Here is a 24,100-nt window from a genome sequence, read left to right on the forward strand (position 1 = left end):
ACACCTTCACATTCCAAACCCCCCCAACACCTTCACATTCCAAACCCCCCCCCACACCTTCACATTCCAAACCCCCCCCCACACCTTCACATTCCAAACCCCCCCCCACACCTTCACATTCCAAACCCCCCCCACACCTTCACATTCCAAAACCCCCCCAAAACCTTCACATTCCAAAACCCCCCCAACAGCTTCACATTCCAAACCTCCCGTCCCCCAACACCTTCACATTCCAAACCTGCTGCCCCCCCCAGCACCTTCACATTCCAAACGTGCGCCCACCCTAACACCTTCACATTCCAAACCTGCCCCCCCCAACACCTTCACATTCCAAACCCCCCCCCACACCTTCACATTCCAAACCCCCCCCCCACACCTTCACATTCCAAACCCCCCCCCACACCTTCACGTTCCAAACCCCCCCAACACCTTCACATTCCAAACCCCCCCAACACCTTCACATTCCAAACCCCCCCCCCACACCTTCACATTCCAAACCCCCCCCCCACACCTTCACATTCCAAACCCCCCCCCACACCTTCACATTCCAAAACCCCCCCAAAACCTTCACATTCCAAAACCCCCCCAACAGCTTCACATTCCAAACCTCCCGTCCCCCAACACCTTCACATTCCAAACCTGCTGCCCCCCCAGCACCTTCACATTCCAAACGTGCGCCCACCCTAACACCTTCACATTCCAAACCTGCCCCCCCCAACACCTTCACATTCCAAACCCCCCCAACACCTTCACATTCCAAACCCCCCCAACACCTTCACATTCCAAACCCCCCCAACACCTTCACATTCCAAACCCCCCCAACACCTTCACATTCCAAACCCCCCCAACACCTTCACATTCCAAACCCCCCCAACACCTTCACATTCCAAACCCCCCCAACACCTTCACATTCCAAACCCCCCCAACACCTTCACATTCCAAACCCCCCCAACACCTTCACATTCCAAACCCCCCCAACACCTTCACATTCCAAGCCTGCCCCCCCAACACCTTCACATTCCAAGCCTGCCCCCCCAACACCTTCACATTCCAAGCCTGCCCCCCCAACACCTTCACATTCCAAGCCTGCCCCCCCAACACCTTCACATTCCAAACCTGCCCCCCCAACACGTTCACATTCCAAACCTGCCCCCCCCCAACACTTTCACATTCCAAATCCCCCCAACAGCTTCACATTCCAAAACCCCCCCAACAGCTTCACATTTCAATCCCCCCCAACACCTTCACATTTCAATCCCCCCCAACACCTTCACATTTCAATCCCCCCCAACACCTTCACATTTCAATCCCCCCCAACACCTTCACATTTCAATCCCCCCCAACACCTTCACATTTCAATGCCCCCCAACACCTTCACATTTCAATCCCCCCCAACACCTTCACATTTCAATCCCCCCCAACACCTTCACATTTCATTCCCCCCAACACCTTCACATTTCAATCCCCCCCAACACCTTCACATTCCAAACCCCCCCCCAACACCTTCACATTCCAAAACCCCCCCAACACCTTCACATTCCAAAACCCCCCCAACAGCTTCACATTCCAAACCTCCCGTCCCCCAACACCTTCACATTCCAAACCTGCTGCCCCCCCAGCACCTTCACATTCCAAACGTGCGCCCACCCTAACACCTTCACATTCCAAACCTGCCCCCCCAACACCTTCACATTCCAAACCCCCCCAACACCTTCACATTCCAAACCCCCCCAACACCTTCACATTCCAAGCCTGCCCCTCAACACCTTCACATTCCAAGCCTGCCCCCCCAACACCTTCACATTCCAAACCCCCCCAACACCTTCAAATTCCAAACCCCCCCAACACCTTCACATTCCAAACCCCGCCAACACCTTCACATTCCAAACCCCCCCAATACCTTCACATTCCAAACCCCCCCCACAACTTCACATTCCAAAACCCCCCCCAACACCTTCACATTCCAAACCTCCCGTCCCCCAACACCTTCACATTCCAAACCCCCCCCCACACCTTCACATTCCAAAACCCCCCCAACACCTTCACATTCCAAACCTCCCGTCCCCCAGCACCTTCACATTCCAAACGTGCTCCCACCCTAACACCTTCACATTTCAAACCTGCCCCCCCCAACACCTTCACATTCCAAACCTGCCCCCCCAACACCTTCACATTCCAAACCTGCCCCCCCAACACGTTCACATTCCAAACCTGCCCCCCCAACACCTTCACATTCCAAACCCCCCCAACAGCTTCACATTCCAAACCCCCCCAACACCTTCACATTCCAAACCCCCCCAACAGCTTCACATTCCAAACCCCCCCAACACCTTCACATTCCAAACCTGCCCCCCCAACACCTTCACATTCCAAACCTGCCCCCCCAACACGTTCACATTCCAAACCTGCCCCCCCCCAACACTTTCACATTCCAAACCCCCACAACAGCTTCACATTCCAAACCCCCCCAACACCTTCCCATTCCAAACCCCCCCCCCAACACCTTCACATTTCAATCCCCCCCCACACCTTCACATTCCAAACCTCCCCCCCCACCAACACCTTCACATTCCAAACCCCCCCAACACCTTCACATTCCAAACCCCCCCCACACCTTCACATTCCAAACCTCCCCCCCCACCAACACCTTCACATTCCAAACCCCCCCAACACCTTCACATTCCAAACCTCCCCCCCCCACCAACACCTTCACAATCCAAACCCCCCCAACACCTTCACATTCCAAACTTGCCCCCCCCAAACACCTTCACATTCCAAACCCCCCCAACACCTTCACATTCCAAACCTGCCCCCCCCCCCAAACACCTTCACATTCCAAACCCCCCAAACACCTTCACATTCCAAACCCCCCCAACACCTTCACATTCCAAACCCCCCCAACACCTTCACATTCCAAACCCCCCCCCACACCTTCACATTCCAAACCTGCCCCCCCCCCCAAACACCTTCACATTCCAAACCCCCCAAACACCTTCACATTCCAAACCCCCCAAACACCTTCACATTCCAAACCCCCCCAACACCTTCACATTCCAAACCCCCCCAACACCTTCACATTCCAAACCCCCCCAGCACCTTCACATTCCAAACCCCCCCAACACCTTCACGTTCCAAACCCCCCCAACACCTTCACGTTCCAAACCCCCCCAACACCTTCACGTTTCCAAACCCCCCCAACACCTTCACATTCCAAACCCCCCCAACACCTTCACGTTCCAAACCCCCCCAACACCTTCACATTCCAAACCCCCCCAACACCTTCACGTTCCAAACCCCCCCAACACCTTCACGTTCCAAACCCCCCCAACACCTTCACGTTCCAAACCCCCCCAACACCTTCACATTCCAAACCTGCCCCCCCAACACCTTCACATTCCAAACCCCCCCAACACCTTCACATTCCAAACCCCCCCAACACCTTCACATTCCAAACCCCCCCAACACCTTCACATTCCAAACCCCCCCAACACCTTCACATTCCAAACCCCCCCAACACCTTCACATTCCCAACCCCCCCAACACCTTCACATTCCCAACCCCCCCAACACCTTCACATTCCCAACCCCCCCAACACCTTCACATTCCAAACCCCCCCCAACACCTTCACATTCCAAACCCCCCCAACACCTTCACATTCCAAACCCCCCCAACACTTCACATTCCAAACCCCCCCAACACCTTCACATTCCAAACCCCCCCAACACCTTCACATTCCAAACCCCCCCAACACCTTCACATTCCAAACCCCCCCAACACCTTCACATTCCAAACCCCCCCAACACCTTCACGTTCCAAACCCCCCCAACACCTTCACGTTCCAAACCCCCCCAACACCTTCACATTCCAAACCTGCCCCCCCAACACCTTCACATTCCAAACCCCCCAACACCTTCACATTCCAAACCCCCCCAACACCTTCACGTTCCAAAACCCCCCAACACCTTCACATTCCAAACCCCCCCAACACCTTCACATTCCAAACCCCCCCAACACCTTCACGTTCCAAACCCCCCCAACACCTTCACATTCCAAACCCCCCCAACACCTTCACATTCCAACCCCCCCCCCACACCTTCACATTCCAAACCCCCCCCCACACCTTCACATTCCAAACCCCCCCAACACCTTCACATTCCAAACCCCCCCAACACCTTCACATTCCAAACCCCCCCAACACCTTCACGTTCCAAACCCCCCCAACACCTTCACGTTTCCAAACCCCCCCAACACCTTCACGTTCCAAACCCCCCCAACACCTTCACGTTCCAAACCCCCCCAACACCTTCACATTTCCAAACCCCCCCAACACCTTCACATTTCCAAACCCCCCCAACACCTTCACATTTCCAAACCCCCCCAACACCTTCACATTCCAAACATGCCCCCCCAACACCTTCACATTCCAAAACTGCCCCCCCAACACCTTCACATTCCAATCCTGCCCCCCCAACACCTTCACATTCCAAACCCCACCAACACCTTCACATTCCAAACCCCCCCAACACCTTCACGTTCCAAACCTGCCCCCCCAACACCTTCACATTCCAAACCCCCCCAACACCTTCACGTTCCAAACCCACCCCAACACCTTCACATTCCAAACCTGCCCCCCCAACACCTTCACATTCCAAACCCCCCCAACACCTTCACGTTCCAAACCCCCCAACACCTTCACGTTCCAAACCCCCCCAACACCTTCACATTCCAAACGCCCCCAACACCTTCACATTCCAAACCCCCCCCACACCTTCACATTCCAAACCCCCCCAACACCTTCACATTCCAAACCCCCCCAACACCTTCACATTCCAAACCCCCCCAACACCTTCACATTCCAAACCCCCCCAACACCTTCACATTCCAGACCCCCCCAACACCTTCACATTCCAAACCCCCCCAACACCTTCACATTCCAAACCCCCCCAACACCTTCACATTCCAAACCCCCCCAACACCTTCACATTCCAAACCCCCCCCCACACCTTCACATTCCAAACCCCCCCAAAACCTTCACATTCCAAACCCCCCCAACAGCTTCACATTCCAAACCTCCCGTCCCCCAACACCTTCACATTCCAAACCTGCTGCCCCCCCCAGCACCTTCACATTCCAAACGTGCGCCCACCCTAACACCTTCACATTCCAAACCTGCCCCCCCCAACACCTTCACATTCCAAACCCCCCCCCACACCTTCACATTCCAAACCCCCCCCCACACCTTCACATTCCAAACCCCCCCCCACACCTTCACGTTCCAAACCCCCCCAACACCTTCACATTCCAAACCCCCCCAACACCTTCACATTCCAAACCCCCCCCCCACACCTTCACATTCCAAACCCCCCCCCACACCTTCACATTCCAAACCCCCCCCCACACCTTCACATTCCAAAACCCCCCCAAAACCTTCACATTCCAAAACCCCCCCAACAGCTTCACATTCCAAACCTCCCGTCCCCCAACACCTTCACATTGCAAACCTGCTGCCCCCCCAGCACCTTCACATTCCAAACGTGCGCCCACCCTAACACCTTCACATTCCAAACCTGCCCCCCCCAACACCTTCACATTCCAAACCCCCCCAACACCTTCACATTCCAAACCCCCCCAACACCTTCACATTCCAAACCCCCCCAACACCTTCACATTCCAAACCCCCCCAACACCTTCACATTCCAAACCCCCCCAACACCTTCACATTCCAAACCCCCCCAACACCTTCACATTCCAAACCCCCCCAACACCTTCACATTCCAAACCCCCCCAACACCTTCACATTCCAAGCCTGCCCCCCCAACACCTTCACATTCCAAGCCTGCCCCCCCAACACCTTCACATTCCAAGCCTGCCCCCCCAACACCTTCACATTCCAAGCCTGCCCCCCCAACACCTTCACATTCCAAACCTGCCCCCCCAACACGTTCACATTCCAAACCTGCCCCCCCCCAACACTTTCACATTCCAAATCCCCCCAACAGCTTCACATTCCAAAACCCCCCCAACAGCTTCACATTCCAAAACCCCCCCAACAGCTTCACATTTCAATCCCCCCCAACACCTTCACATTTCAATCCCCCCCAACACCTTCACATTTCAATCCCCCCCAACACCTTCACATTTCAATCCCCCCCAACACCTTCACATTTCAATCCCCCCCAACACCTTCACATTTCAATGCCCCCCAACACCTTCACATTTCAATCCCCCCCAACACCTTCACATTTCAATCCCCCCCAACACCTTCACATTTCATTCCCCCCAACACCTTCACATTTCAATCCCCCCCAACACCTTCACATTCCAAACCCCCCCCCCAACACCTTCACATTCCAAAACCCCCCCAACACCTTCACATTCCAAAACCCCCCCAACAGCTTCCCATTCCAAACCTCCCGTCCCCCAACACCTTCACATTCCAAACCTGCTGCCCCCCCAGCACCTTCACATTCCAAACGTGCGCCCACCCTAACACCTTCACATTCCAAACCTGCCCCCCCAACACCTTCACATTCCAAACCCCCCCAACACCTTCACATTCCAAACCCCCCCAACGCCTTCACATTCCAAGCCTGCCCCTCAACACCTTCACATTCCAAGCCTGCCCCCCCAACACCTTCACATTCCAAACCCCCCCAACACCTTCAAATTCCAAACCCCCCCAACACCTTCACATTCCAAACCCCGCCAACACCTTCACATTCCAAACCCCCCCAATACCTTCACATTCCAAACCCCCCCCACAACTTCACATTCCAAAACCCCCCCCAACACCTTCACATTCCAAACCTCCCGTCCCCCAACACCTTCACATTCCAAACCCCCCCCCACACCTTCACATTCCAAAACCCCCCCAACACCTTCACATTCCAAACCTCCCGTCCCCCAGCACCTTCACATTCCAAACGTGCTCCCACCCTAACACCTTCACATTTCAAACCTGCCCCCCCCAACACCTTCACATTCCAAACCTGCCCCCCCAACACCTTCACATTCCAAACCTGCCCCCCCAACACCTTCACATTCCAAACCCCCCCAACACCTTCACATTCCAAACCCCCCCAACAGCTTCACATTCCAAACCCCCCCAACACCTTCACATTCCAAACCTGCCCCCCCAACACCTTCACATTCCAAACCTGCCCCCCCAACACGTTCACATTCCAAACCTGCCCCCCCCCAACACTTTCACATTCCAAACCCCCACAACAGCTTCACATTCCAAACCCCCCCAACACCTTCCCATTCCAAACCCCCCCCCCAACACCTTCACATTTCAATCCCCCCCCACACCTTCACATTCCAAACCTCCCCCCCCACCAACACCTTCACATTCCAAACCCCCCCAACACCTTCACATTCCAAACCCCCCCCACACCTTCACATTCCAAACCTCCCCCCCCACCAACACCTTCACATTCCAAACCCCCCCAACACCTTCACATTCCAAACCTCCCCCCCCCCACCAACACCTTCACAATCCAAACCCCCCCAACACCTTCACATTCCAAACTTGCCCCCCCCAAACACCTTCACATTCCAAACCCCCCCAACACCTTCACATTCCAAACCTGCCCCCCCCCCCAAACACCTTCACATTCCAAACCCCCCAAACACCTTCACATTCCAAACCCCCCCAACACCTTCACATTCCAAACCCCCCCAACACCTTCACATTCCAAACCCCCCCAACACCTTCACATTTCAATCCCCCCCAACACCTTCACATTTCAATCCCCCCCAACACCTTCACATTTCAATGCCCCCCAACACCTTCACATTTCAATCCCCCCCAACACCTTCACATTTCAATCCCCCCCAACACCTTCACATTTCATTCCCCCCAACACCTTCACATTTCAATCCCCCCCAACACCTTCACATTCCAAACCCCCCCCCAACACCTTCACATTCCAAAACCCCCCCAACACCTTCACATTCCAAAACCCCCCCAACAGCTTCCCATTCCAAACCTCCCGTCCCCCAACACCTTCACATTCCAAACCTGCTGCCCCCCCAGCACCTTCACATTCCAAACGTGCGCCCACCCTAACACCTTCACATTCCAAACCTGCCCCCCCAACACCTTCACATTCCAAACCCCCCCAACACCTTCACATTCCAAACCCCCCCAACGCCTTCACATTCCAAGCCTGCCCCTCAACACCTTCACATTCCAAGCCTGCCCCCCCAACACCTTCACATTCCAAACCCCCCCAACACCTTCAAATTCCAAACCCCCCCAACACCTTCACATTCCAAACCCCGCCAACACCTTCACATTCCAAACCCCCCCAATACCTTCACATTCCAAACCCCCCCCACAACTTCACATTCCAAAACCCCCCCCAACACCTTCACATTCCAAACCTCCCGTCCCCCAACACCTTCACATTCCAAACCCCCCCCCACACCTTCACATTCCAAAACCCCCCCAACACCTTCACATTCCAAACCTCCCGTCCCCCAGCACCTTCACATTCCAAACGTGCTCCCACCCTAACACCTTCACATTTCAAACCTGCCCCCCCCAACACCTTCACATTCCAAACCTGCCCCCCCAACACCTTCACATTCCAAACCTGCCCCCCCAACACCTTCACATTCCAAACCCCCCCAACACCTTCACATTCCAAACCCCCCCAACAGCTTCACATTCCAAACCCCCCCAACACCTTCACATTCCAAACCTGCCCCCCCAACACCTTCACATTCCAAACCTGCCCCCCCAACACGTTCACATTCCAAACCTGCCCCCCCCCAACACTTTCACATTCCAAACCCCCACAACAGCTTCACATTCCAAACCCCCCCAACACCTTCCCATTCCAAACCCCCCCCCCAACACCTTCACATTTCAATCCCCCCCCACACCTTCACATTCCAAACCTCCCCCCCCACCAACACCTTCACATTCCAAACCCCCCCAACACCTTCACATTCCAAACCCCCCCCACACCTTCACATTCCAAACCTCCCCCCCCACCAACACCTTCACATTCCAAACCCCCCCAACACCTTCACATTCCAAACCTCCCCCCCCCACCAACACCTTCACAATCCAAACCCCCCCAACACCTTCACATTCCAAACTTGCCCCCCCAAACACCTTCACATTCCAAACCCCCCCAACACCTTCACATTCCAAACCTGCCCCCCCCCCCAAACACCTTCACATTCCAAACCCCCCAAACACCTTCACATTCCAAACCCCCCCAACACCTTCACATTCCAAACCCCCCCAACACCTTCACATTCCAAACCCCCCCAACACCTTCACATTCCAAACCCCCCCAACACCTTCACATTCCAAACCCCCCCAACACCTTCACGTTCCAAACCCCCCCAACACCTTCACGTTCCAAACCCCCCCAACACCTTCACATTCCAAACCCCCCCAACACCTTCACATTCCAAACCCCCCCAACACCTTCACATTCCAAACCCCCCCAACACCTTCACATTCCAAACCCCCCCAACACCTTCACGTTCCAAACCCCCCCAACACCTTCACGTTCCAAACCCCCCCAACACCTTCACATTCCAAACCCCCCCAACACCTTCACGTTCCAAACCCCCCCAACACCTTCACGTTCCAAACCCCCCCAACACCTTCACGTTTCCAAACCCCCCCAACACCTTCACATTCCAAACCCCCCCAACACCTTCACGTTCCAAACCCCCCCAACACCTTCACATTCCAAACCCCCCCAACACCTTCACGTTCCAAACCCCCCCAACACCTTCACGTTCCAAACCCCCCCAACACCTTCACGTTCCAAACCCCCCCAACACCTTCACGTTCCAAACCCCCCCAACACCTTCACGTTCCAAACCCCCCCAACACCTTCACATTCCAAACCTGCCCCCCCAACACCTTCACATTCCAAACCCCCCCAACACCTTCACATTCCAAACCCCCCCAACACCTTCACATTCCAAACCCCCCCAACACCTTCACATTCCAAACCCCCCCAACACCTTCACATTCCAAACCCCCCCAACACCTTCACATTCCCAACCCCCCCAACACCTTCACATTCCAAACCCCCCCAACACCTTCACATTCCAAACCCCCCCAACACCTTCACATTCCAAACCCCCCCAACACCTTCACATTCCAAACCCCCCCAACACCTTCACATTCCAAACCCCCCCAACACCTTCACATTCCAAACCCCCCCAACACCTTCACATTCCAAACCTGCCCCCCCCCCCCCACAACACCTTCACATTCCAAACCCCCCCAACACTTCACATTCCAAACCCCCCCAACACCTTCACATTCCAAACCCCCCCAACACCTTCACATTCCAAACCCCCCCAACACCTTCACATTCCAAACCCCCCCAACACCTTCACATTCCAAACCCCCCCAACACCTTCACGTTCCAAACCCCCCCAACACCTTCACGTTCCAAACCCCCCCAACACCTTCACATTCCAAACCTGCCCCCCCAACACCTTCACATTCCAAACCCCCCCAACACCTTCACATTCCAAACCCCCCCAACACCTTCACGTTCCAAAACCCCCCAACACCTTCACATTCCAAACCCCCCCAACACCTTCACGTTCCAAACCCCCCCAACACCTTCACGTTTCCAAACCCCCCCAACACCTTCACGTTCCAAACCCCCCCAACACCTTCACGTTCCAAACCCCCCCAACACCTTCACATTTCCAAACCCCCCCAACACCTTCACATTTCCAAACCCCCCCAACACCTTCACATTTCCAAACCCCCCCAACACCTTCACATTTCCAAACCCCCCCAACACCTTCACATTTCCAAACCCCCCCAACACCTTCACATTCCAAACATGCCCCCCCAACACCTTCACATTCCAAACCTGCCCCCCCAACACCTTCACATTCCAATCCTGCCCCCCCAACACCTTCACATTCCAAACCCCACCAACACCTTCACATTCCAAACCCCCCCAACACCTTCACGTTCCAAACCTGCCCCCCCAACACCTTCACATTCCAAACCCCCCCAACACCTTCACATTCCAAACCCCCCCAACACCTTCACGTTCCAAACCCACCCCAACACCTTCACATTCCAAACCTGCCCCCCCAACACCTTCACATTCCAAACCCCCCCAACACCTTCACGTTCCAAACCCCCCAACACCTTCACGTTCCAAACCCCCCCAACACCTTCACATTCCAAACGCCCCCAACACCTTCACATTCCAAACCCCCCCACACCTTCACATTCCAAACCCCCCCAACACCTTCACATTCCAAACCCCCCCAACACCTTCACATTCCAAACCCCCCCAACACCTTCACATTCCAAACCCCCCCAACACCTTCACATTCCAAACCCCCCCAACACCTTCACATTCCAAACCCCCCCAACACCTTCACATTCCAAACCCCCCCAACACCTTCACATTCCAAACCCCCCCAACACCTTCACATTCCAAACCCCCCCAACACCTTCACATTCCAAACCCCCCCCACACCTTCACATTCCAAACCCCCCCCCACACCTTCACGTTCCAAACCCCCCCCCACACCTTCACGTTCCAAACCCCCCCAACACCTTCACATTCCAAACCCCCCCAACACCTTCACATTCCAAACCCCCCCCCACACCTTCACATTCCAAACCCCCCCCCACACCTTCACATTCCAAACCCCCCCCCACACCTTCACATTCCAAAACCCCCCCAAAACCTTCACATTCCAAAACCCCCCCAACAGCTTCACATTCCAAACCTCCCGTCCCCCAACACCTTCACATTGCAAACCTGCTGCCCCCCCAGCACCTTCACATTCCAAACGTGCGCCCACCCTAACACCTTCACATTCCAAACCTGCCCCCCCCAACACCTTCACATTCCAAACCCCCCCAACACCTTCACATTCCAAACCCCCCCAACACCTTCACATTCCAAACCCCCCCAACACCTTCACATTCCAAACCCCCCCAACACCTTCACATTCCAAACCCCCCCAACACCTTCACATTCCAAACCCCCCCAACACCTTCACATTCCAAACCCCCCCAACACCTTCACATTCGAAGCCTGCCCCCCCAACACCTTCACATTCCAAGCCTGCCCCCCCAACACCTTCACATTCCAAGCCTGCCCCCCCAACACCTTCACATTCCAAGCCTGCCCCCCCAACACCTTCACATTCCAAACCTGCCCCCCCAACACGTTCACATTCCAAACCTGCCCCCCCCCCAACACTTTCACATTCCAAATCCCCCCAACAGCTTCACATTCCAAAACCCCCCCAACAGCTTCACATTCCAAAACCCCCCCAACAGCTTCACATTTCAATCCCCCCCAACACCTTCACATTTCAATCCCCCCCAACACCTTCATATTTCAATCCCCCCCAACACCTTCACATTTCAATCCCCCCCAACACCTTCACATTTCAATCCCCCCCAACACCTTCACATTTCAATCCCCCCCAACACCTTCACATTTCAATCCCCCCCAACACCTTCACATTTCATTCCCCCAACACCTTCACATTTCAATCCCCCCCAACACCTTCACATTCCAAACCCCCCCCCAACACTTTCACATTCCAAAACCCCCCCAACACCTTCACATTCCAAAACCCCCCCAACAGCTTCACATTCCAAACCTCCCGTCCCCCAACACCTTCACATTCCAAACCTCCCGTCCCCCAACACCTTCACATTCCAAACCTGCTGCCCCCCCAGCACCTTCACATTCCAAACGTGCGCCCACCCTAGCACCTTCACATTCCAAACCTGCCCCCCCAACACCTTCACATTCCAAACCCCCCCAACACCTTCACATTCCAAACCCCCCCAACACCTTCACATTCCAAGCCTGCCCCTCAACACCTTCACATTCCAAGCCTGCCCCCCCAACACCTTCACATTCCAAGCCTGCCCCCCCAACACCTTCACATTCCAAACCCCCCCCCACACCTTCACATTCCAAAACCCCCCCAAAACCTTCACATTCCAAAACCCCCCCAACAGCTTCACATTCCAAACCTCCCGTCCCCCAACACCTTCACATTCCAAACCTGCTGCCCCCCCAGCACCTTCACATTCCAAACGTGCGCCCACCCTAACACCTTCACATTCCAAACCTGCCCCCCCAACACCTTCACATTCCAAACCCCCCCAACACCTTCACATTCCAAACCCCCCCAACACCTTCACATTCCAAACCCCCCCAACACCTTCACATTCCAAACCCCCCCAACACCTTCACATTCCAAACCCCCCCAACACCTTCACATTCCAAACCCCCCCAACACCTTCACATTCCAAACCCCCCCAACACCTTCACATTCCAAACCCCCCCAACACCTTCACATTCCAAGCCTGCCCCCCCAACACCTTCACATTCCAAGCCTGCCCCCCCAACACCTTCACATTCCAAGCCTGCCCCCCCAACACCTTCACATTCCAAGCCTGCCCCCCCAACACCTTCACATTCCAAACCTGCCCCCCCAACACGTTCACATTCCAAACCTGCCCCCCCCCAACACTTTCACATTCCAAATCCCCCCAACAGCTTCACATTCCAAAACCCCCCCAACAGCTTCACATTTCAATCCCCCCCAACACCTTCACATTTCAATCCCCCCCAACACCTTCACATTTCAATCCCCCCCAACACCTTCACATTTCAATCCCCCCCAACACCTTCACATTTCAATCCCCCCCAACACCTTCACATTTCAATCCCCCCCAACACCTTCACATTTCAATCCCCCCCAACACCTTCACATTTCAATCCCCCCCAACACCTTCACATTTCAATCCCCCCCAACACCTTCACATTTCATTCCCCCCAACACCTTCACATTTCAATCCCCCCCAACACCTTCACATTCCAAACCCCCCCCCAACACCTTCACATTCCAAAACCCCCCCAACACCTTCACATTCCAAAACCCCCCAACAGCTTCACATTCCAAACCTCCCGTCCCCCAACACCTTCACATTCCAAACCTCCCGTCCCCCAACACCTTCACATTCCAAACCTGCTGCCCCCCCAGCACCTTCACATTCCAAACCCCCCCAACACCTTCACATTCCAAACCCCCCCAACACCTTCACATTCCAAGCCTGCCCCTCAACACCTTCACATTCCAAGCCTGCCCCCCCAACACCTTCACATTCCAAGCCTGCCCCCCCAACACCTTCACATTCCAAACCTGCCCCCCCAACACCTTCACATTCCAAACCTGCCCCCCCCCAACACTTTCACATTCCAAATCCCCCCAACACTTTCACATTCCAAATCCCCCCAACAGCTTCACATTCCAAAACCCCCCCAACAGCTTCACATTCCAAAACCCCCCCAACAGCTTCACATTCCAAAACCCCCCCAACAGCTTCACATTTCAATCCCCCCCAACACCTTCACATTTCAATCCCCCCCAACACCTTCACATTTCAATCCCCCCCAACACCTTCACATTTCAATCCCCCCCAACACCTTCACATTTCAATCCCCCCCAACACCTTCACATTTCAATCCCCCCAACACCTTCACATTTCAATCCCCCCCAACACCTTCACATTTCAATCCCCCAACACCTTCACATTTCAATCCCCCCCAACACCTTCACATTCCAAACCTCCCCCCCCACCAACACCTTCACATTCCAAACCCCTCCAACACCTTCACATTCCAAACCCCCCCAACACCTTCACATTCCAAACCCCCCCAACACCTTCACATTCCAAACCCCCCCAACACCTTCACATTCCAACCCCCCCCAACACCTTCACATTCCAACCCCCCCCAACACCTTCACATTCCAACCCCCCCAACACCTTCACATTCCAAACCCCCCCCAACACCTTCACATTCCAAACCCCCCCAACACCTTCACATTCCAAACCCCCCCAACACCTTCACATTCCAAACCCCCCCAACACCTTCACATTCCAAACCCCCCCAACACCTTCACATTCCAAACCCCCCGAACACCTTCACATTCCAAACCCCCCCAACACTTCACATTCCAAACCCCCCCCCAACACTTCACATTCCAAACCCCCCCAACACCTTCACATTCCAAACCCCCCCAACACCTTCACATTCCAAACCCCCCCAACACCTTCACATTCCAAACCCCCCAACACCTTCACATTCCAAACCCCCCCAACACCTTCACATTCCAAACCCCCCCAACACCTTCACATTCCAAACCCCCCCAACACCTTCACATTCCAAACCCCCCCAACACCTTCACATTCCAAACCCCCCCAACACCTTCACATTCCAAACCCCCCCAACACCTTCACATTCCAAACCCCCCCAACACCTTCACATTCCAAACCCCCCCAACACCTTCACATTCCAAACCCCCCCAACACCTTCACATTCCAAACCCCCCCAACACCTTCACATTCCAAACCCCCCCAACACCTTCACATTCCAAACCCCCCCAACACCTTCACATGCCAAACCCCCCCAACACCTTCACATGCCAAACCCCCCCAACACCTTCACATTCCAAACCCCCCCAACACCTTCACATTCCAAACCCCCCCAACACCTTCACATTCCAAACCCCCCCAACACCTTCACATTCCAAACCCCCCCAACACCTTCACATTCCAAACCCCCCCAACACCTTCACATTCCAAAACCCCCCCCCAACACCATCACATTCCAAACCCGCCCCCCCAACACCATCACATTCCAAACCTGCCCCCCCCCAACACCTTCACATTCCAAACCTGCCCCCCCCCCCCAACACCTTCACATTCCAATCCTGCCCCCCCACCAACACCTTCACATGCCACACCTGCCCCCCCAACACCTTCACATTCCAAACCTGCCCCCCCACCAACACCTTCACATGCCACACCTGCCCCCCCCCAACACCTTCACATTCCAAACCCGCCCCCCCAACACCATCACATTCCAAACCCGCCCCCCCAACACCATCACATTCCAAACCCGCCCCCCCCCAACACCTTCACATTCCAAACCCGCCCCCCCCCAACACCTTCACATTCCAAACCTGCCCCCCCACCAACACCTTCACATGCCACACCTGCCCCCCCCCAACACCTTCACATTCCAAACCTGCCCCCCCAACACCTTCATATTCGAAACCTACCCCGCCAACACCTTCGCATTCCAAACCTGCGCCCCCCCCCCCCAACATCTTCGCATTCTAAACCTGCCCCCCCCAACACCTTCGCATTCCAAACCTGCCCCCCCAACACCTTCACATTCCAAACCTCCCCCCCCCCCAACACCTTCACATTCCAAACCTGCCCCCCCAACACCTTCACATTCCCAACCTGCCCCCCCAACACCTTCACATACCAAACCTGCCCCCCCCAACACCTTCACATTCCAAACCTGCCCCGCCCCCAACACCTTCACATTCCAAACCTGCCCCCCCTCCCAACACCTTCACATTCCAAACCTGCCCCCCCCCGCAACACCTTCACATTCCAAACCTGCCCCCACTCCCCCAACACCTTCACATTCCAAACCTGCCCCCCCCCAACACCTTCACATTCCAAACCTCCCCCCCCCCCAACACCTTCACATTCCAAACCTGCCCCCCCGACACCTTCACATTCCAAACCTGCCCCCCCGACACCTTCACATTCCAAACCTGCCCCCCCGACACCTTCACATTCCAAACCTGCCCCCCCCGACACCTTCGCATTCCAAACCTGCCCCCCCCGACACCTTCGCATTCCAAACCTGCCCCCCCCAACACCTTCGCATTCCAAACCTGCCCCCCCCAACACCTTCACATTCCAAACCTGCCCCCCCCCACCAACACCATCACATTCCAAAACTGCCCCCCTGCAACACCTTCACATTCCAAACCTGCCCCCCCGACACCTTCACATTCCAAACCTGCCCCCCCGACACCTTCACATTCCAAACCTGCCCCCCCGACACCTTCACATTCCAAACCTGCCCCCCCGACACCTTCACATTCCAAACCTGCCCCCCCGACACCTTCACATTCCAAACCTGCCCCCCGACAACTTCACATTCCAAACCTGCCCCCCCGACACCTTCACATTCCAAACCTGCCCCCCCGACACCTTCACATTCCAAACCCCCCCAACAAGTTCACATTCCAAACCTGGCCCGAAACACCTTCACATTCCAAACTCCCCCCCAACTCCTTCACATTCCAAACATACCCCCCCCAACACCTTCACATTCCAAACCTGCCCCCACCCCCCAACACCTTCACATTCCAAACCTGCCCCCACCCCCCAACACCTTCACATTCCAAACCTGCCCCCCCGACACGTTCACATTCCAAACCTGCCCCCCCGACACCTTCACATTCCAAACCTGCCCCCCCGACACCTTCACATTCCAAACCTGCCCCCCCGACACCTTCAAATTCCAAACCTGCCCCCCGACACCTTCACATTCCAAACCTCCCCCCCCCCCCAACACCTTCGCATTCCAAACCTGCCCCCCCCAACACCTTCACATTCCAAACCTGCCCCCCCCCCACCAACACCATCACATTCCAAAACTGCCCCCCTGCAACACCTTCACATTCCAAACCTGCCCCCCCGACACCTTCACATTCCAAACCTGCCCCCCCGACACCTTCACATTCCAAACCTGCCCCCCCGACACCTTCACATTCCAAACCTGCCCCCCCGACACCTTCACATTCCAAACCTGCCCCCCCGACACCTTCACATTCCAAACCTGCCCCCCCGACACCTTCACATTCCAAACCTGCCCCCCCGACACCTTCAAATTCCAAACCTGCCCCCCGACACCTTCACATTCCAAACCTCCCCCCCCCCCAACACCTTCACATTCCAAACCTGCCCCCCCAACACCTTCACATTCCCAACCTGCCCCCCCAACACCTTCACATTCCCAACCTGCCCCCCCCCCAACACCTTCACATTCCAAACCTGCCCCCCCCCAACACCTTCACATTCCAAACCTGCCCCGCCCCCAACACCTTCACATTCCAAACCTGCCCCCCCCCCGCCAACACCTTCACATTCCAAACCTGCGCCCCCCCCCAACATCTTCACATTCTACACCTGCCCCCCCCCAACACCTTCGCATTCCAAACCTGCCCCCCCAACACCTTCACATTCCAAACCTGCCCCCCCAACACCTTCACAATCCCAACCTGCCCCCCCAACACCTTCACATTCCAAACCTGCCCCCCCAACACCTTCACATTCCAAACCTGCCCCCCCAACACCTTCACATTCCAAACCTGCCCCGCCCCCAACACCTTCACATTCCAAACCTGCCACCCCCCCCCAACACCTTCGCATTCCAAACCTGCCCCCCCCAACACCTTCGCATTCCAAACCTGCCCCCCCCCACCAACACCATCACATTCCAAAACTGCCCCCCTGCAACACCTTCACATTCCAAACCTGCCCCCCCGACACCTTCACATTCCAAACCTGCCCCCCCGACACCTTAACATTCCAAACCTGCCCCCCCCGACACCTTCACATTCCAAACCTGCCCCCCCGACACCTTCACATTCCAAACCTGCCCCCCCGACACCTTCACATTCCAAACCTGCCCCCCCGACACCTTCACATTCCAAACCTGCCCCCCCGACACCTTCACATTCCAAACCTGCCCCCCCGACACCTTCACATTCCAAACCTGCCCCCCCGACACCTTCACATTCCAAACCTGCCCCCCCGACACCTTCACATTCCAAACCTGCCACCCCCCCGACACCTTCACATTCCAAACCTGCCACCCCCCCAACACCTTCACATTCCAAACCTCCCCCCCCCGCCAACACCTTCACATTCCAAACCCCCCCAACACCTTCACATTCCAAACATGCCCCCCCCCACCAACACCTTCACATTCTAAAACTGCCCCCCCGCAACACCTTCGCATTCCAAACCTGCCCCCCCAACACCTTCACATTCCAAACCTCCCCCCCCCCCAACACCTTCACATTCCAAACCTGCCCCCCCAACACCTTCACATTCCCAACCTGCCCCCCCAACACCTTCACATTCCCAACCTGCCCCCCCAACACCTTCACATTCCAAACCTGCCCCCCCCCAACACCTTCACATTCCAAACCTGCCCCCCCCAACACCTTCACATTCCAAACCTGCCCCGCCCCCAACACCTTCACATTCCAAACCTGCCCCCCCCCCAACACCTTCACATTCCAAACCTGCCCCCACCCCCCCAACACCTTCACATTCCAAACCTGCCCCCCCCCCAACACCTTCACATTCCAAACCTCCCCCCCCCCAACACCTTCACATTCCAAACCTGCCCCCCCGACACCTTCAGATTCCAAACCGGCCCCCTCCTCCAACACCTTCACATTCCAAAAACCCCCAACACCTTCATATTCCAAACCTGCCCCACCCCCCAACAACTTCACATTCCAAACCTGCCCCTCCTCCCCCAACACCTTCACATTCTAAAACTGCCCCCCCCAACACCTTCAGATTCCAAACTTCCCCCCCGCAACACCTTCATATTCCAAACCTGCCCCCCCGACACCTTCACATTCCAAACCTGCCCCCCCCGACACCTTCACATTCCAAACCTGCCCCCCCCGACACCTTCACATTCCAAACCTGCCCCCCCCGACACCTTCACATTCCAAACCTGCCCCCCCCCGACACCTTCACATTCCAAACCTGCCTCCCCGACACCTTCACATTCCAAACCTGCCCCCCCCCCCCAACACCTTCACATTCCAAACCTCCCACCCACGCCAACACCTTCACATTCCAAACCTGCCCCCCCGACACCTTCACATTCCAAACCTGCCCCCCCCCGACACCTTCACATTCCAAACCTGCCTCCCCGACACCTTCACATTCCAAACCTGCCCCCCCCCACCCCAACACCTTCACATTCCAAACCTCCCACCCACGCCAACACCTTCATATTCCAAACCTCCCACCCACGCCAACACCTTCACATTCCAAACCTGCCCCCCAACACCTTCACATTCCAAACCTGCCCCCCCCAAACACCTTCACATTCCAAACCCCCCCCAATTCCTTCACATTCCAAACCTGCCCCCCAACACCTTCACATTCCAAACCGGCCCCCCCCCCAAACACCTTCACATTCCAAACCCCCCCAACACCTTCACATTCCAAACCCCCCCCAACACCTTCACATTCCAAACCCCCCCAACACCTTCACATTCCAAACCTGCCCCCCTCCCCAACACCTTCACATTCCAAACCTGCCCCCCCCCCAACACCTTCACATTCCAAACCTGCCCCCCCCAACACCTTCATATTCCAAACCTGCCCCCCTGACACCTTCACATTCCAAACCTGCCCCCCTCCCCAACACCTTCACATTCCGAACCTGCCCCCCCGACACCTTCACATTCCAAACCTGCCCCCCCGACACCTTCACATTCCAAACCTGCCCCCCCCCCCACAACACCTTCACATTCCAAACCTGCCCCCCCCCCACCAACACCTTCACATTCCAAACCTCCCCCCCCCCGCCAACACCTTCACATTCCAAATCTGCCCACCCCAACACCTTCACATTCCAAACATGCCCCCCCCCACCAACACCTTCACATTCTAAAACTGCCCCCCCCCACCAACACCTTCACATTCTAAAACTGCCCCCCCGCAACACCTTCGCATTCCAAACCTGCCCCCCCAACACCTTCACATTCCAAACCTCCCCCCCCCCAACACCTTCACATTCCAAACCTGCCCCCCCAACACCTTCACATTCCCAACCTGCCCCCCCAACACCTTCACATTCCCAACCTGCCCCCCCAACACCTTCACATTCCAAACCTCCCCCCCCAACACCTTCACATTCCAAATCTGCCCCCCCCAACACCTTCACATTCCAAACCTCCCCCCCACCCACCAACACCTTCACATTCCAAACCTGCACCCCCCCCCCCACACCTTCACATTCCAAAACTGCCCCCCCCCAGCACCTTCACATTTCAAACCTCCCCCCCCGAACACCTTCACATTCCAAACCCCCCCAACACCTTGACATTCCAAACCTGCCACCCCCACACCTTCACATTCCAAACCTCCCGTCCCCCAACACCTTCACATTCCAAACCTCCCGTCCCCCAACACCTTCACATTCCAAACCTGCCCCCCGCAACACCTTCGCATTCCAAACCAACCCCCCCCCCCCAACACCTTCACATTCCAAACCCCCCCAACACCTTCACATTCCAAACCCCCCCCAACACCTTCACATTCCAAACCTGCCCCCCCAACACGTTCACATTCCAAAACTGCCCCCCCCAACACTTTCACATTTCAAACCCCCCCAACAGCTTCACATTCCAAACCCCCCCAATACCTTCCCATTCCAAACCCTCCCCCCCCCAACACCTTCACATTCCAAACCCCCCCAACACCTTCACATTCCAAACCCCCCCAACACCTTCACATTCCAAACCCCCCCAACACCTTCACATTCCAAACCCCCCCAACACCTTCACGTTCCAAACCCGCCCCCCCAACACCATCACATTCCAAACCCCCCCGACACCTTCACATTCCAAATCTGCCCCCCCCCCACAACACCTTCACATTCCAAACCTACCCCCCCCCCGCCAACACCTTTACATTCCAAACCCCCCCAACACCTTTACATTCCAAACCCCCCCAACACCTTCACATTCCAAACCTGCCCCCCCAACACGTTCACATTCCAAAACTGCCCCCCCCAACACTTTCACATTCCAAACCCCCCCAACAGCTTCACATTCCAAACCCCCCCAATGCCTTCCCATTCCAAACCCTCCCCCAACACCTTCACATTTCAATCCCCCCCAACACCTTCACATTCCAAACCTCCCCCCCCAACACCTTCACATTCCAAACCCCCCCAACACCTTCACATTCCAAACCTGCCCCCCCCAAACACATTCACATTCCAAACCCCCCCAACACCTTCACATTCCAAACCTGCCCCCCCCAAACACCTTCACATTCCAAACCCCCCCAACACCTTCACATTCCAAACCCCCCCAACACCTTCACATTCCAAACCCCCCCAACACCTTCACATTCCAAACCCCCCCAACACCTTCACATTCCAAACCCCCCCAACACCTTCACATTCCAAACCCCCCCAACACCTTCACATTCCAAACCCCCCCAACACCTTCACATTCCAAACCCCCCCAACACCTTCACATTCCAAACCCCCCCAACACCTTCACATTCCAAACCCCCCAACACCTTCACATTCCAAACCCCCCCAACACCTTCACATTCCAAACCCCCCCAACACCTTCACATTCCAAACCCCCCCAACACCTTCACATTCCAAACCCCCCCAACACCTTCACATTCCAAACCCCCCCAACACCTTCACGTTCCAAACCCCCCCAACACCTTCACGTTCCAAACCCCCCCAACACCTTCACGTTCCAAACCCCCCCAACACCTTCACATTCCAAACCCCCCCAACACCTTCACATTCCAAACCCCCCCAACACCTTCACATTCCAAACCCCCCCGACACCTTCACATTCCAAACCTGCCCCCCCCCCCCCCACAACACCTTCACATTCCAACCCCCCCCAACACCTTCACATTCCAAACCCCCCCAACACCTTCACATTCCAAACCCCCCCAACACCTTCACATTCCAAACCCCCCCAACACCTTCACATTTCAAACCCCCCCCAACACCTTCACATTCCAAACCCCCCCAACACCTTCACATTCCAAACCCCCCCAACACCTTCACATTCCAAACCCCCCCAACACCTTCACATTCCAAACCCCCCCAACACCTTCACATTCCAAACCCCCCCCAACACCTTCACATTCCAAACCCCCCCAACACCTTCACATTCCAAACCCCCCCCAACACCTTCACATTCCAAACCCCCCCAACACCTTCACATTCCAAACCCCCCCCACACCTTCACATTCCAAACCTGTCCCCCCCCACACCTTCACATTCCAAACCTGTCCCCCCCCACACCTTCACATTCCAAACCTGTCCCCCCCAACACCTTCACATTCCAAATTTTCGCTCCCCCCCCCAAACACCTTCACATTCCAAACCTGCCCCCCCCCCCCCCAAACACCTTCACATTCCAAACCTGCCGCCCCCCCCCCTTCCCCAACACCTTCACTTTCCAAACTGACACTATTCCTTGAACCAGAGGAGGGATGAGTTGATGATGGTTGGAGTGACGTTTTAAACTGTTGCCCCACCTAAGATTGGCTTCATATTCTGTCACTTCAAACTTCTGGAAGGAATGTTGGTGATTTTTTTGTGAAATTGTGTCCAGATGTTGGAGTGTGGGACTAAGTAATTTCCAACCAGTATCAAAAGTCTGTTGCAGCATTAGAATTTATTTTTTCATGGGTCGTGGGTGTCACTGGCTGGGCCAGTATTTATTGCCCATCCCTCATTGCCCTTGAGAAGGTGGTGGTGAGCTGCTGCCTTGTAATCCATGCGGTGTAGGTACACCCACCGTGCTGTTAGGGAGGGAATTCCAGGATTTTGACCCAACAACAATGATGGGGCAATGATATATTTCCAAGTCAGGATGGTGAGTGGCTTTAGGGGAACTTTCAGGTGGTGGTGTTCCCATGTGTCTGCTGCTGTTGTGTTTCTAGATGGTAGTGGTCGTGAGTTTGGAAAGTGCTGTCGAAGGAGCCTTGGTGCATTCGTACAGTGTATCTTGTAGAATATACACGCTGCTTCCAATGTGCATCGGTGGTGGAGGGAATGAATGTTTGTGGATTTGATGTCAATCAAGCGGGTTATTTTGTCCTGGATGGTGTCCAAATAAGTACTGTACTGTGTTAGAAACTTTGCAGTTTAATATTTAGTATCTATTGGCTTGTCCTGTTATAAGATATGGCACTTAAAAAAGCGCAAGACTGCTTTAGGATGCTGGAGCGATAAAAGTGTGAAGGGTGTTGGGGAAACTGAGTTGAACAGTCTGTAAAATAAATCTTTGTTTCAGTCGGATAGGTGAAAGCCTTGAGCAGGCATTGCCTAACCTGCGGGAGTTGGTACTCACAAACAACAACCTACTGGAACTGGTAAGTTGTATGTGTTTCTGGATGTGGTCAATATGTGTGCTGTCAATAACGTGC

The 24,100-nt window shown here is 55.4% G+C and overlaps 1 protein-coding gene across 1 annotated transcript in view; it reads left to right on the forward strand.

Moving 5' to 3' along the window:
* Positions 1-24,100, forward strand: part of snrpa1 (small nuclear ribonucleoprotein polypeptide A') — a 120,420-nt gene that overhangs the window by 49,140 nt on the left and 47,180 nt on the right. The window contains exon 3 of the mRNA XM_041175378.1: positions 23,968-24,046. Coding sequence (XP_041031312.1) covers positions 23,968-24,046 — 79 coding nt within the window. The remainder of the gene's footprint in view (positions 1-23,967; positions 24,047-24,100) is intronic.

The sequence above is a fragment of the Carcharodon carcharias genome, chromosome 26 (genome assembly GCF_017639515.1).
Source record: "Carcharodon carcharias isolate sCarCar2 chromosome 26, sCarCar2.pri, whole genome shotgun sequence".
Lineage (NCBI taxonomy): Eukaryota > Metazoa > Chordata > Chondrichthyes > Lamniformes > Lamnidae > Carcharodon > Carcharodon carcharias.